The sequence below is a fragment of the Cryptosporidium bovis genome (genome assembly GCF_009768925.1).
Source record: "Cryptosporidium bovis isolate 45015 chromosome Unknown contig_8, whole genome shotgun sequence".
Lineage (NCBI taxonomy): Eukaryota > Apicomplexa > Conoidasida > Eucoccidiorida > Cryptosporidiidae > Cryptosporidium > Cryptosporidium bovis.
The window spans coordinates 539295-553438 of NW_027124998.1; the positions used below are offsets into that span (position 1 = coordinate 539295).

Below are 14144 nucleotides of genomic sequence, written 5' to 3' on the forward strand. Positions count from 1 at the left end.
TGAATCTATTATATAATTTTTCGAGCAATACATGTTGGTTACCGCCAGGAAAAATTAATACTTTAAGACGATTAAAAAAGCGGGTACTAAATGTAATTATTAGAAGTTATCATCTATTGAATCATCTGATGAGACGATGCTTTCAAAATTATATCTATTTGTTATATTTAAGTCACATGTGTTTTGTGCCTTCGATTCGAATAAATTGTAAATATCAGCCTCACATGTCTCCAGTATACTAACCAACTGCTCATCGCTAAGGTACTCCCCAATAGCAGTGTCTAGGTTTTTACTAGAATGTATATTGAATTCGTCTAAAAGAGTATCACGTGATGATGAAATGTACTTTGTGTATCTAATACTGCTTCTTACTAAACTAAGAAATTTATTATTGAAATAAGGGGATGAATTATTGGGTTTATTGTTACCTTGGAGAAATATACAGTTCAGGTATGGAAAAATATCAATGAAAAGCACTTTACTGAAACTAGAATAATTTGTTGTATTAAGATAGGCATTGAAGTGTATCGTGTCACCTATCGCAATTTGAAACTCCTCTTTTATGCTTCTTGAATCAGAAACGAATGTTTTGTAAAAGGGTTTTTTTGGATGCCATCTAAATGTGGATTTACTAGAATATGCTTTCGAATAATTTTCATCATTTCCAACATAAATAGAACTGTTTAAACTGCTGCTTTTTGAAAAAAGGTTATTTGTAAAACCTATTTTTTCGTCGGTTTGCACTTTGTGACTAGCTGAGCATGGGTTTATAGGGGATGAATTAAAATATAAAATTGTTCTTGAAATACATGATAAAACAAGTAGATGTAAATGCTCTTCATTATTCGGCAACATCCTTAAAATATTGTCTGACCAAGAGAATATTTCAGAACATTCAATTACGTCTACACTGTTACCAATAAAAGGGATGTAATTTTCCTGAAGAAACAAAATAAGTGTTTCTTCGTCATTCCCAGAATGCGTCAACACACTTTCTAAATCGAATGAAATTTTTCCTCTACTTATTAATTTTTTCTTGTCCTTCAGTGAATCAATGAAAAATTTGCCGTAGTCTTCAAACCCCCGATAATAACAAATTCGAAGATTGTCATGTTTTTCCTCACTTCCAGAGTTAGAGTTCATGGGGTAAACTTCGGTAGGTTCATCACTCTTGTATCTTTTGTTAAACTTATCAAATCTTTCAATAAAGCCTGAGTTGTCAGTTTGATCACGTTTATTATACAATATCTTTCCGATTGTCCGAAATATATTGTATGTTTGTTCTTTACCAAAAACAAAATAATTATTTTCGCTTAAATAGGTCTCATAAATATCATTTGAGAATTCTTTGCACCTTTTTTTTTTTGAAATATATGAATTAGATGGAATACATCCGCCAACAATATTTCTAGTGGTTTGTATTTTGTGATGTTCAATGAAAAGAAGTTGCAGAAGGTTAATGGCGTGTGACAAATCACCATTTGAAGCATGGCAAACCTGCTCTACTAAATAATCTTCAGATATTCCAATATAAATATTTTTTTGTTTTAATATTTGTTTTAATTTCGCCCTTAAGACAGTAGATGGAATGGGGTTTAATTTCACCAATTTAATTTTTACATTCAAGTTATATTTAATTTTTGATTTTGGCTTCTCCTCAAGAATATCAAAATTTCCAGGGAGAATAAGTTTTAAAAAGCTTCTATCTGCCTTACTTTCAGTTGAAATAAATACTATTGGAACTTTACACTCCAATCTTTGGTTATAACTAGATAAGAACTGCCTAATTTCATCTAGGATTTGTCTATTATGCTGAACAAGCGTATTTGGAAATTCCTTTATGAGGACCAATCCCTTAGATTCAGTGTGAAAGGTTGGAAAGAATGTTGAGTTGGTTATAAAACGGAGAAAACTAGTACCTAGTCCTTCTTTAAGACCAAATGGTGTTTCCCATTCTAAAACATTTATATCCATTTTTTTACAAAGACAGCGAAGTAGTGTAGTTTTTCCGCATCCATTCGGCCCATAGATTATGAGAATATTTCTTTTATTTGCTTCATTATTTCCTATGTTAAACGCATCAGTAAGAAAACCACTAATTTCTAGTATTTTTGCTTTATTTACGACTAATTCTTGAGCAGTTGACGGCTCATATTCTTTTGTCCAGAGTGACATGTAGAGTCATATAAATATTAATAGATGTCTAAAGAGCGTGAACATGATACATCCGGATCTTTGAATCACAAAAGAAATACAAACCTCGTGGATGTAACTGTATCGATAATTTACATTAGGCTTTTTTTTAAGGCGCCGAGTTTTGAATTAGAGGGAAAACCTTGCAATTTATTAAATGTGATGTACTAGATTTTATAGATTGAAAGCGAGGAGGAGAATTTGTGACAACAAAATAGATTCAATAATCTAATATGAAGTTATATTGCATAAATAAACTTGGTACTGTCGTGAGCGTAACCAACTCTATGTCAAATAATTGAATATTAGTGTTAAAGTTATCAATTATAAATACACGAAACAAAACTATTTTTCAATTTGCCTAGTTGGATTTACAAGAAGAAAGTTAGTATCTAATCTTTCAGTATATAAAAAAACATAGTAAGGGGAAGATGTTGACACACAATAGTTCATTTCGACAATAAATAAAAACAACCAAAAAGTAATAAAATATTAGTGTTTCTTAACTACTTGAGATAAAACTGTATATTATAATCATTATCAATGTATAATAATCATGTATTAAGTTTTTTCTTCTCAACTGGTTTCAGAATTTGGAAGGAGCACATAAGTGTCTCATCTACAGACATCATTGCACCTGCATTGTCGAACTCTCCGCAATAATTTGGAGCAGAGAAGAGGGTGACTAACTGCCTCTTGGCGAAAAATTCGTAGCCATCCTCAACGACCTGGTGGGCCCTGCATATTAAATCCATATCATGATCTCTAAGAAACTTTTCAACTACGTCGTGGCCGAAAGTAAAAGAAACACCTCTATCATTCTCCCCCCATCCTCGCACATCTTTCTCGGGATCAGACCATAACAGATCACAAAGTAATCCAGTATCAGGAACATCTGTTGGCCTTTCTATTTTTCTAATTTGATCAAGTTTATGTAGTTCTGGAGACAAACCACCATGCATGCATAGTATCTTTTCATCAATAATTGCAGCAACAGGTAAACAGTTGAAGCAATCCGTAAACGTTTTCCACAACTTCACATTGTATCTCCGTTTACATTCGTCGTAGAATCCATATATTCTATTAATAGAAGCACATTCATGATTTCCTCTAAGCAAAAAAAAGTTCTCTGGATATTTTATTTTATATGCAAATAACAAACAAATTGTTTCCAGACTTTGTTTACCTCTGTCGACATAATCACCAAGAAATAGGTAATTCGTATCTGGTGGAAAGCCACCATATTCAAACAACCTTAATAAATCATAGTACTGGCCATGGATATCACCACATATTTTTATTGGAGCATCTAATTCTAACAAGGTTGGCTGGCTCATAAAAATTTCACGAGATCTAATACATATTCCACGTATTTCCTTCTCAGTTAACTGAACGGGCTTCCCTGGCCTTGAACCACGTACCTCCAATAACTTCGCTATGATTGAGTCGACATCAATATCAGCGTTTGAACCATTTGTAGTTCCTGATATTGAAACTGGTGAAATCGGTGCCATTCAAAATAATGAAGTCTCCCTGTACCTGGTAGTATTTTTAATATTTTAATTGTGGTTATATAAACATATATTTTCAGTTAAAGATATTCTCCTCTTACAGGCATTTAATTGATGGGATGTTTCTAAGTGTGCAGGTCTTACTTGCTTGAACTATAGAAAATTAGAAAAAGCTGCTATGTTAGATAAGTGATAAATATATAAAATAATGTCAAGAAAAAGCACTATTTTTAAAGTTCTGGTGTCCTCTGAAGGATATTCTCCTATGTAATCGGAGATCTTCTTTTTCAAATATCGAATTTAAATTAGCCAATTTAAGTATTTAATTAAAAACCTCGTATACCCGGCTAAATCGGCGATTGGCTTTGCTTCAATTTTTTTTCTACTACTGATAACATTTCGTAATTCTACCGCTTTATACGCGTGCTTAAGAGATACATAAGGCGCGTAAATCAACATTTTATTAAAAGGAATAAGTTTCTCGTAACTTAAGTCTCAATTTCTAACATAAATTATCTATGTTCTGTTGCAAAAGACTCGGTTTGAATGTATGTTCAATACACTTTAGTTTATATAAGCCTTAGGTGCGTGTCATTTCGGAAGTAATTATCATTTGACATGTTAAAAAACAGCTAAACAGTTCTTATGACAATCTCGGCTAAGACTAGTAAACAATTATTTCCTATGACTAATATGTATATATATCGTTCTCTGTTCGGCTCCTAACTTGTTTTTAAACCATATGAAGTATTATATCTGAATTAGTGATTGTCGCTTAGAGTCGTCTAGTAGGGCCACCTATGGCATTCTGATCTCGAAATTCCCATTTTGTGTGATATATCTCACCCATGGTAAGGCTTGATAACCACTCTTCTCCGTGATTTTCAAATATCTAATAGTTAAACCTGAAATAGTGAAGTAAGGGATCTCAAAGTGTACTGTTACAGGTCTTTTACATGCGTTCGATTCATTCACAACAGAAGGAAGATCAAACAGAGCGGTCATTGTATATTCTTTTTGACCAGAGAAAGTTTTTATATTCCAAAGTATAATATCCTTTTCAGGAACATACTTTACTGTACCAATTGAAGTCTTAAATGTCGGGATAACAACATCATTTGGAACTGGGATACGAATTTCTGTGTTTTTTGCAACACTTCTACTTTTGTATTGCCCCTTAACCTTTATGTTATATTTTATTCGTGTGCTACTTAAACACTCGACATTTACATCAACCTTAAAAAGGGGTTTTAGAGTAGGTGATGGTGTGAGTCTGTAACTCATAAGTTCAAATTGGCCGTCTGGAGGAATAAAAGAAATAGTCCTGTCACTTTCGAACCTTGCTAATCTCACACACTGATGAAATTTTATGTCTTCTATATCCAAACATTTGTTTTTACCAGAACGGTTGCTATTTGATGCAGATTCACGCCCACTACTTCCTGAGATAGATGCATCACTAAGTTTGTCATTTAGTCCAAGTTTCAGTTCTGGCATTCCAGATAAATAGCTCTTCATTGTCAGGGTACCAACAATTTCGCAGTTAATAACATCTCCATTGGAACAAATAATCATATTAACTTTTTCAATCACATCGAGAAATATTTCATTTTTTTTATGTTTTATTCCGTCCGGCCTCCACGAAATTACGTTTGAAAGGGCAGATGGTGGTTTCGCAGTTGAAAGTGAATTGATTTTATTCGATACTAAGACTGATGCCGATGAAAGTTCATGGGCTTCATTTTTTATATATTCTCGCAATATTTTTACTTCAGTCATCTGTGGAAATCCATTGTCCATTATTTCATCTAACAACTCGTAAATTACAACAAAGTTATCTCTTATACTCTCCTCTTCAAGAGTTTTGAAGTACTCCTTCAATATTTCTACGAGTTTATACAGGAATGTCACAATCATTATTGCATTTGAGTCGCTTCTCGTAAGTGACAGCAAATACAAGTTATTATATTTTACCCAACAATATGTGACCATTCTACAAGAAAAAATGGGTCTCCGTAATGATTCCTCTTGTTCAATAACATTTTGTTGGAAGATTTCCAAAGCAGATACTTCTGAAATATCGCTCTTATAGTTCCTTCCAATAATTGACTTTCCATTAATGTCCAAAATAAAAAGTGCCGAAATTCCAATCATTTCAAATTAATAAAATATTTCTTTTTGCTAAAAAAAATATTTTGTAACCGCACTCGTGAATATTCTCTAAGGGAACAATATACTGCTAATAATTTTGATTTAAAAAATAACTATTTTTTCAATTAAATAATTAACCTCCGAATAAAATTTGAAATGTGTTTAATTGAGGAATCGTTTTTGCTATAATTTTTTTTGACTATTTCTGTTCTTTTAATGAAGGTATTTTCAAATGTGATTATTTTACTACAGTTATCTTATTGATGTTTGATTTTGTTTAAATTATGCATTATTTACCTTATTATTGGAAATGGTATAACTATGTAGATTATTACAATTTATTGTTATATTATAAGCATCGAATCGAGTAGATACGACTTCAACAACTGTTTAAAGAGAGCATAATTTTTTTACCTAGTTCAAATAAATATATATTTTCTAAAAGTTGTTTTGCTCTAAAAAAATAGAAAACCTAAGGTAATAATATATAAATTCAATAACATACTATTTAAAATCCGGGTGTATATTCAAACTTATTGGAATTTCTATATGCGACAATAACACGTATGGTTAATGCCAAATACAAATAAGTTTGTATTATATTTAAATAATTATTCACAAAATCGTGAGTAGGAGGTTACATTGATTAGAGTTTGATAATAAAATAATTAATATGAACTATTAAAGATGAATAGTACCAAATTAACAAAATAACTACTGGTAAAAAAAAGTTACTATGCTTTCTTGACATTCATAGTTATTTAATTTGAGGTATTTATTCCAATGAAGATTGTATCTTCAAGTTTGAATCGCATGACAAATGGCGATAATCATCATTTTTTTAATTCATTTACTTCTGGAGTGACAATTGAAAAAATACATACACATGATAATTTTAACAATATAAATTTTGATATTATTTCAAATTTCTATGTAATTAGTGGTAATTTTATTTTAAAGAACATTGAAATTTATTTCTTATATTGACAATAAATTTTACAATGCCAATACTGGCGCCCTCGTCACATTTTGTCAACTTTGGATTTGGAAGCATGAATAGTGGTTATAGTAAAAAGAAATCTGAAACTATAACAACATTAGGGCTTGTTACGGCAGCATTATCTATTGTTTGGTACTTTACTCGTGATAAAAAAAAAAGATATACCAGATACAATCTCACAAATGATGAACTAGGCGACATTTTGATATCAATTTCCAATGAGGTTTACCCTATTATGATAGAACTAGCCCACATAATCACCACAATCAGAAAATCAATCAAATACCATTCAGAAGAATCTATCAAGGATATAGAATTACTTATATGTCAAGGGGGATTTAAAGATAAAATAATACAAGCTCAAGGAAGAGTACTGAATAGTTGGGAGATAAACGATGAATGCCTCGAAAGACTATTAGTTTCAAGATGTAAATCAGATAATAGAATAAACAAGTTGAAATTTGGACTTGAACTGATGTATAAAGATGCAGTAAGAGGAGTGTACCCCATCCTGCCCCATTTGGGTACTGTGCCAGAATTTAATTCAAAATATCCTAGTTACACACACGAATATACATTAAACTTACTTAAAGAACTAAACAGGGATAAGGAAAGAAGATTCACTAGTATAATTGAAGAATTAGGCGATTTAGTATCCCACACAATTGTAGATCCAACTTTAGGATCACTTCCTTCTGTGGAACTATCTGAGAAACTCCAAGAGGCAAATATTTTGAGTGAAAATCATATCATTGGGTCTGATGAAGACAAGAGGTTATTTACACATGCAATTTCGCTTTTTTCAAGAGAGGAAGAATTTCTCCTAAAGAGGCTTGAAATAGAACAGGAACATAGTGACAACATATTGAATATTATAAACTTAGATAAATAATGTGTTACCCTATTGTATTACACTCAAGACCTAAATTGATGAATTAATCAGTTGAGGAAGCCGTAATTGTTTTTTGTTGATTCTGCTCCTGTTGTAACTCCAACGCCTGTTGCCTCGAAATTTCTTTTACGAAACTTGATCTGTTTATTTGCGAAACCTGCAAGAATTTGTTAGATATTTCAAGAATTTGTGGCCTAAATGTTGTCACTATAAATTGCGTTGAAATGGATTGTTTCTGAATCAAATTTGCAACAGACCAGCGATATTGATCATCAAGTGCAGCATCTACCTCGTCCAATAAGTAAAATGGTGCTGGATCCGCTCTGTGAATAGCAAACAACAATGCTATTGCAACAAGGGTTTTCTGACCACCACTTAATTGGTTTAGGGAGTAATAACTCCCATTAAGATTATTTGATTTGTTCCCCAAATTTTGTGGATTTACTTTGGAACCTGCATTTCCAAATTGAAATGTAACTTTTATTCCAACCCCAAACAATGAATTGTTGTCAGTTATACTATTAGTTTTAGAAAATTTGTTCTTCTTCTCAGTCAAATAGATATTTGAATCAACATCACCTACTAGCTGATTAACACAATGATTCTCATCCCCATGTCCTTTAGATAGCTTTAAAATAAGTTTTGCGTCTCCAGTGGGTATAAGCTCTCTGAAAACCTGACTAAAATAGAAGTTTATCTCTTCAAAAGTCTTTAGAAGTGTTTTTTCTTTTTTTAAGTCAAGAACTTCAATTAGGTCCTGTACAGAAGACAACGCTGAACCCAACTCATTGTGGCGATCAGAAAGGTCAGTGTACTCCTGAATAAATTGGTCTAATTCCATGATTACCTTCCTATTAACAACTTTAAATTCTTCTGATAACTTTCTTTTAATATCTTGCAACTCCTTATAAATTTTATTTCTGTCTTTTGGTATGTTGACTTCAGAAAAGGTATTGCACGACTTCTTTGTTCTCTCAAGCAATATGGATTCTTTTGTGGACTTGTAAGTGTTATATTTCTTTTCCAAAATACTGAGCATATTTTTCAAATCCTTTTGTTGCTCCAAAGAACCTTGTTCCTTATTGGAAACGGATTCAATATCTATATTTATCTGTGTCATTTTTTGTATTTTGGAATTAAGATTGTTGTTTATTTCTGAAAGCCGTTCATTTGATTCGGATAATATTCTATCGTATTCAAGGGAAAATTCCATATCAAGGTCGTAACCATTCTTAAATTTAATATCCTCTTCACACTTTTCCTCTTGAATACAATAGTAATCATCATAAAGTGTATTTAAATGTACTTGGTGCTTTTCAATGGTATTAGTTATTTCTGACAATTCTCTTTCTATTTTTGGGATATCAAAGTGCTCCAATGTCCTCAATTGTTCAATAACATCCCTTAAGTAATTTTCGTCCTTATCTGTTAATCCTCTAGAAAGAAACTTTTGCTTAGATTCTCTTTCTAATTCAGTAACATAAGTCTGCACAACGTCGATACTCGCCAAAATCTTTTCTTCCTCTTCATTTATCTTATTAATGAGCGATTTCATATTTCTAAAATTATTTTCTGAAAGATGAATCATTTCTCTAGTCTTTAAGATTTTCGACGACAAGTACTCCTTCTCATTCAACAACTCTTCCTTATTTCTAGTCATGTCATTAATTTTGTCTTCAATTACCTTGAGTTCCTCAGTAAACTCATAAATTTCCGAGTTTAATAAAGTTTTTTCACATAAAAGATTCCTGTGAGTTTTATACGAAGCAATAACATTTGAATTCTTCCCGAAACTGCATTTACGATACCCTCCCTTTATACAACCCTTATTATTCCATTCATCACCCTCCAATGTTACGCAATTAACACCATATTTTTCCACTAGAGTTTTACCAATATCCAAATTCTCTACAATGTAATAATTCCCAAATACCTGTTCAATCACCACTCGCAAAGTTTCATCGAAATTCAATATATTTATCATTGGTATTGCACCTTCATGATTAATATTACATTTCGAAATATCCAAGTTAAAATTATTTATATCATCTATGGGCGTCAAAACAATAGAGTAATTTGATTCGTATTTTTCGTCAAGATTAACAGATTTGTTATTTGCTTTGATGAACAATAGTATTTCCGATGCTATAGATTTATTTCGAACTATCAAATTATGAAGATTGTTTCCGGCTGCAACCTCAATAGCAACTGCATAAACCTCTTCAGCATCTATATTTTCCAATATTGTTCCAAAAATAAGTAGATCATTAGATTCATGAGAACCATTTAATCCCCATGCAATATTCCTAACCTCACAAAACTTTTGAGCAAGTGCCAAACCTTTTCTTACAGAATGTTTAACTTGACCATCAATAATCTTCTCAAAATCGGTTATTTGATTGTTTAGTGATTTCAATCTACTCGTTTTCTGATGCAAAAATTTATTTATTTCGTGCTTCTTTTCAAGAATATTTTGTTTGTCTCTAAGGTTTTCCTCTATTTTTCTTAAAATCAATTCAAAATTTTGTTTGTACAATGCGTAGTCATCCCTTAGTCTTGAAATAGAGTCATTCAGCACATTAAGTTCACAACTTTTATCATCCAGCGATTTTCTTATAGAAACTAAATGTGCTTCTAGTTTGTCTCTATCAACATTGTAACTATCTATTTTTAACTTTAATGCCTTATTTCTTTCCTCTGTTGTCGAAAATTTTGTTTCATCATGTTTCGATATTAAACTTGATTCTTTATGTCTCAATATGTCTCTTCTCTTTAACATAGTGCTGTAATCTGACTTCATTTTGTCTCTTTGCATCGTTACTTCTGCAATCTTTATTTCGAGTTCATTAATTCTTCTCTTTGACTCATCTTCACACTTATCTAAATTAGATAATTTCAAATTTGTTTTTTGCGTGTTCTTCTCAACGTCAAAGTCAACCTTCAATTCTGAATAATGAGAAATAACGTTTTGAACTGCTTTTTTTTCATTTTCTAATTCCTCTAATTCAAATTCAATCTTTGTCTTTCTATCATGAAGTTCCTGTGATTTCGTCTCTATTCCTCTGAGATTAGCCTCGGATACACTTAGTTGTTCACGCACCTGAGTTATTTTTTCAAAGCAGTCCTGTTCGCCCTTACTGGCATCTTCCCATTCAAATTCAGTAATAATATATTCAAGTGCTCTTCTCCTTCTATCCAGAGTCATAAAAGCATTGAATTCTTGTTGCTCATCTTTTAAGATGTCAATGCGCTTCTGAATATCATTGAAGACGGAATCGACTTTCATCTTTCTTGTTTCTGTCTCTAGCAATACACGCATACTTTCCTCTCTTCTCTCATCATATATTCTCGTACCTGCAATTTCTTTCAAAAGACGCAGCCTCGAAATATCAGACATTGTGGCAAGTTCAGTTACCTTACCTTGTCTAACAATAAAGTACGGATTATTCCTTGAGATACCACAACTTTCCAATATAGAGTCAAAGTCTTTCCTCGTGACATTCCTACCACAAATATGCCAATCTTCCCTCTGAGAGGAGTTATTAAAGGTTCTCTTGATAGAAACAATGTCTTCGTCATACATAGAAAGTCTGCGCCCAACGTTGTCAAGTAAAATTTCAACTGATGTTTCTGAGACAGGGGAGCCCAATCCTTCATGTAATAAAGAGCGTTTCTCAGCTATGGTGGTTCCGAAGTTACCGGAAAGTAGGAATTGGACTGCGGCTAAAACATTTGATTTCCCACTTCCGTTAAGGCCAACAATACAATTACATCCTGGATGAAATGATATTATTGTTTCATCCCTATAAGTCTTAAAGCCACGTATTCGAAGTTCTATAATGTACATCTTGAAGCCAATACTTCAGATCTAAAACCATAAATAATTCCATGAAATCGAATCCAGATATATTTCAACTACCTAGTCGTTTAAGATAATTATATAGCATTTATGGGCCCGATAACGGAGATGTAGAAATACCAGTATTAATTCTGGTGTGGGGAGTAGCGGTAACTCACTTGCATGTGCTGTGAGCGGTATAAAAACTAATATTTAAAAAATATGCATACGTTTTAAACGCAAAACACTAATTAATTAATAAATTAACTCTGGTGTAAATTTTCATGTCCAATACCTTAAGTTCTTTCACAAATCTTCACTTCCTCGCGTTTGATTTTGGAAGTGGGATTGTATACTCATCAATAGAAAAAGTTGACTTAACCCCAAACTTCTCCTCATTCAGAGCGAACATTGCCTCAACATTCCAACCAGATCCTGCTCTTGTACCAAATGTCCTTTTGTCACGTGAGGCATTTTCTAAAATTGATGGTCTTGACTTTTTCTTTCCTTGTACTGCGAGTGAAGACGAATTTGCCTTCTTTTCGCTGTTTTTAGTTTTTACCCTAACAAATAGTGGGAGAGTAGATAGAGGAGGCCCACCTAAATCTGCATTTTGCAACCTCCTAACTACCGCTGGGTTTAGGTTCTTAGGTAAGTGTGGGATTATGCTACCCGGAACATTGGGGTTCTCCAATTGAATTTTTTTAAGTATTTCAATCCAACCACGTAGATTCCGCGTGAAATGTGAAACTCTAAAGAAAAGATTGTAATCAGTTTTATTACTGCTTAAGCTTCCACTATTCTTCCCACAACTCTGTTGTGATTCGTCATCTGAAAGGCGGTGTTCTTGTTTCTCATTGTCTGATAAATATTCACTACTATCATCAATTAAATTATTGAATCTATCAAGGATATTGTTGTTCCTAGTCTTTTTTTGCCTTGCTGATGAACCAGAGGACTGCCAATTTGGCAATGAAGTCAGGTTAAACCATCTTATTTCTGAAATCTCCTTTCGCTTCTTTGGTTCTAATGGAGTATTTTCATCAATACCAGGTATAATAAACAACTTTATTGTTTGCTCTTCTACTAATTTTTCTATATAAAGTGAATCATTTAAATGTTTGGTTACATCAATCCCAAGTTCTTCATATGCTTCACGAATCGCACACAAACTATCCTCCTCCATTTCATCCATCTTACCTCTTGGAAACATAAACTTGCTTCCATTCCATGGTTTGACTAATACACACTTCGAAAGTTCTTTGTTAATTAGAATTACACCCCTCAAAGGAATAGTCTTACAATAGCGCTTCCAATTTAAAAGGAATTTGTCATGCTCCTCTGGAGATGAAACAAAGTGTCGTAAAATTGGACAGTCTTCAGCAACAAATTGTCCAAAAACGCGCAACGAAAGCTTAGGTAAAATATGTGAATATTTATCATACCACATATCCTCATACCACCAATATGCAGCTTGAATTTGAAAATAGAGATGTATTGCATCCTCAAGCAAGTTTACTGGAAGATTAGTAAAGAACCTTGCATAACAGTCATCAATTGCTTGAGAAAACGCTTCTTCAATGTCCCTATAGGCAGTCTCAGCATCTACATTCTTGAAAGCTGTCCTTAATTCGCCGTTTATACACTTTTTATGCTCACCCTTTTTAACTTCTGTTTGAATATGTGACAATGAGTCCCTGCTATAGCGATCCATAAATACACCTCTAACCTTTGACAAAGTAATATCTTCAGGAGAATACTTTATTGCGATATCAAAAATGGTTCTTTTCTCATCTTCTGTGTTTTCCAGTGTCTTAAAGCTGTGTAAAGTATCATTCTTTATTAATTTTGATATATCCTCAGATCCTAACTTCGAATTGTTCAAAGTTGACTTTGATTCTCGAATAGCTGAAGGTTTTTTGGAAGGACTACTGGAGTTTTTTAAATGATCGTCTTTTAACTGTTTCCTGTGACTTTGAAACTCATCAGATTCTATATCGAATTGTAGTGGCTGTCTTACGTGGGCAACATTTTTACTTGTTATTGGATCTGACCCTACAGTGGTTTTTCTCCCATAAATACTGGAGTATTTATTTATATCCGGTAAATTTGCGCAAAAGCTAGATTTCTGGGATTGTGGATGGATATTGAAATTATCACTATTCAAGTAGTCAACAACAAAATCATTGCTTCTATAATCTTTTCCCTTTGATAATACATGAGAAAGACTCTCAACCAACCGATCCATCAATGAAATATGGTTCTAATTATTCGTTGTTTAATCAATAAACGGGATAGATTTTTTTTTATTGCGGGAACATTAGGCGCCTTTTTTGTCATTTTTCTCCTTTCCGTGTCAGAACTTGTACAGTTTACAAAAGAAAGATTGAATGACGATTTAGCAGTGATATGTTACAAATCTCTGATGTTTTCATTTGTGATAGACAACATTTTTGATTATAATATTATTTTAAGTGTATTTATCACTCCAAAAACCCATTGTTTATTTTAGAATTTGTCCATCATTGTTTATTTTTACTTTTTTTATTTATACAAATA

General features: G+C 32.5%; 6 protein-coding genes across 6 annotated transcripts; 1 reads left to right on the forward strand and 5 right to left on the reverse strand.

Annotated features, from left to right (window-relative positions):
• Window positions 1-99: 99 nt before the first annotated feature.
• On the reverse strand, window positions 100-2175 carry FG379_003480 (RAD24 Rf-C activator 1 AAA+ ATpase; the record flags this gene model as incomplete). Its single annotated transcript, XM_067329109.1, has 1 exon — window positions 100-2175. The coding sequence occupies one exon, from the start codon at window positions 2173-2175 to the stop codon at window positions 100-102; it is 2076 nt and encodes a 691-aa protein (XP_067185286.1).
• A 572-nt stretch (window positions 2176-2747) lies between these two features.
• FG379_003481 (uncharacterized protein) lies at window positions 2748-3707 on the reverse strand (the record flags this gene model as incomplete). Its single annotated transcript, XM_067329110.1, has 1 exon — window positions 2748-3707. The coding sequence occupies one exon, from the start codon at window positions 3705-3707 to the stop codon at window positions 2748-2750; it is 960 nt and encodes a 319-aa protein (XP_067185287.1).
• A 795-nt stretch (window positions 3708-4502) lies between these two features.
• FG379_003482 (clathrin assembly) lies at window positions 4503-5858 on the reverse strand (the record flags this gene model as incomplete). The annotated part of the gene is made up of 1 exon (XM_067329111.1): window positions 4503-5858. The coding sequence occupies one exon, from the start codon at window positions 5856-5858 to the stop codon at window positions 4503-4505; it is 1356 nt and encodes a 451-aa protein (XP_067185288.1).
• A 1049-nt stretch (window positions 5859-6907) lies between these two features.
• FG379_003483 (uncharacterized protein) lies at window positions 6908-7747 on the forward strand (the record flags this gene model as incomplete). Its single annotated transcript, XM_067329112.1, has 1 exon — window positions 6908-7747. The coding sequence occupies one exon, from the start codon at window positions 6908-6910 to the stop codon at window positions 7745-7747; it is 840 nt and encodes a 279-aa protein (XP_067185289.1).
• A 43-nt stretch (window positions 7748-7790) lies between these two features.
• On the reverse strand, window positions 7791-11594 carry FG379_003485 (SMC3 SMC type chromosomal ABC ATpase; the record flags this gene model as incomplete). Its single annotated transcript, XM_067329114.1, has 1 exon — window positions 7791-11594. The coding sequence occupies one exon, from the start codon at window positions 11592-11594 to the stop codon at window positions 7791-7793; it is 3804 nt and encodes a 1267-aa protein (XP_067185291.1).
• Window positions 11595-11901: 307 nt separating this feature from the next.
• Window positions 11902-13833, reverse strand: FG379_003486 (ataxin2 related nudix domain (RNA processing phosphatase ATpase domain); the record flags this gene model as incomplete). Its single annotated transcript, XM_067329115.1, has 1 exon — window positions 11902-13833. The coding sequence occupies one exon, from the start codon at window positions 13831-13833 to the stop codon at window positions 11902-11904; it is 1932 nt and encodes a 643-aa protein (XP_067185292.1).
• Window positions 13834-14144: the final 311 nt, after the last annotated feature.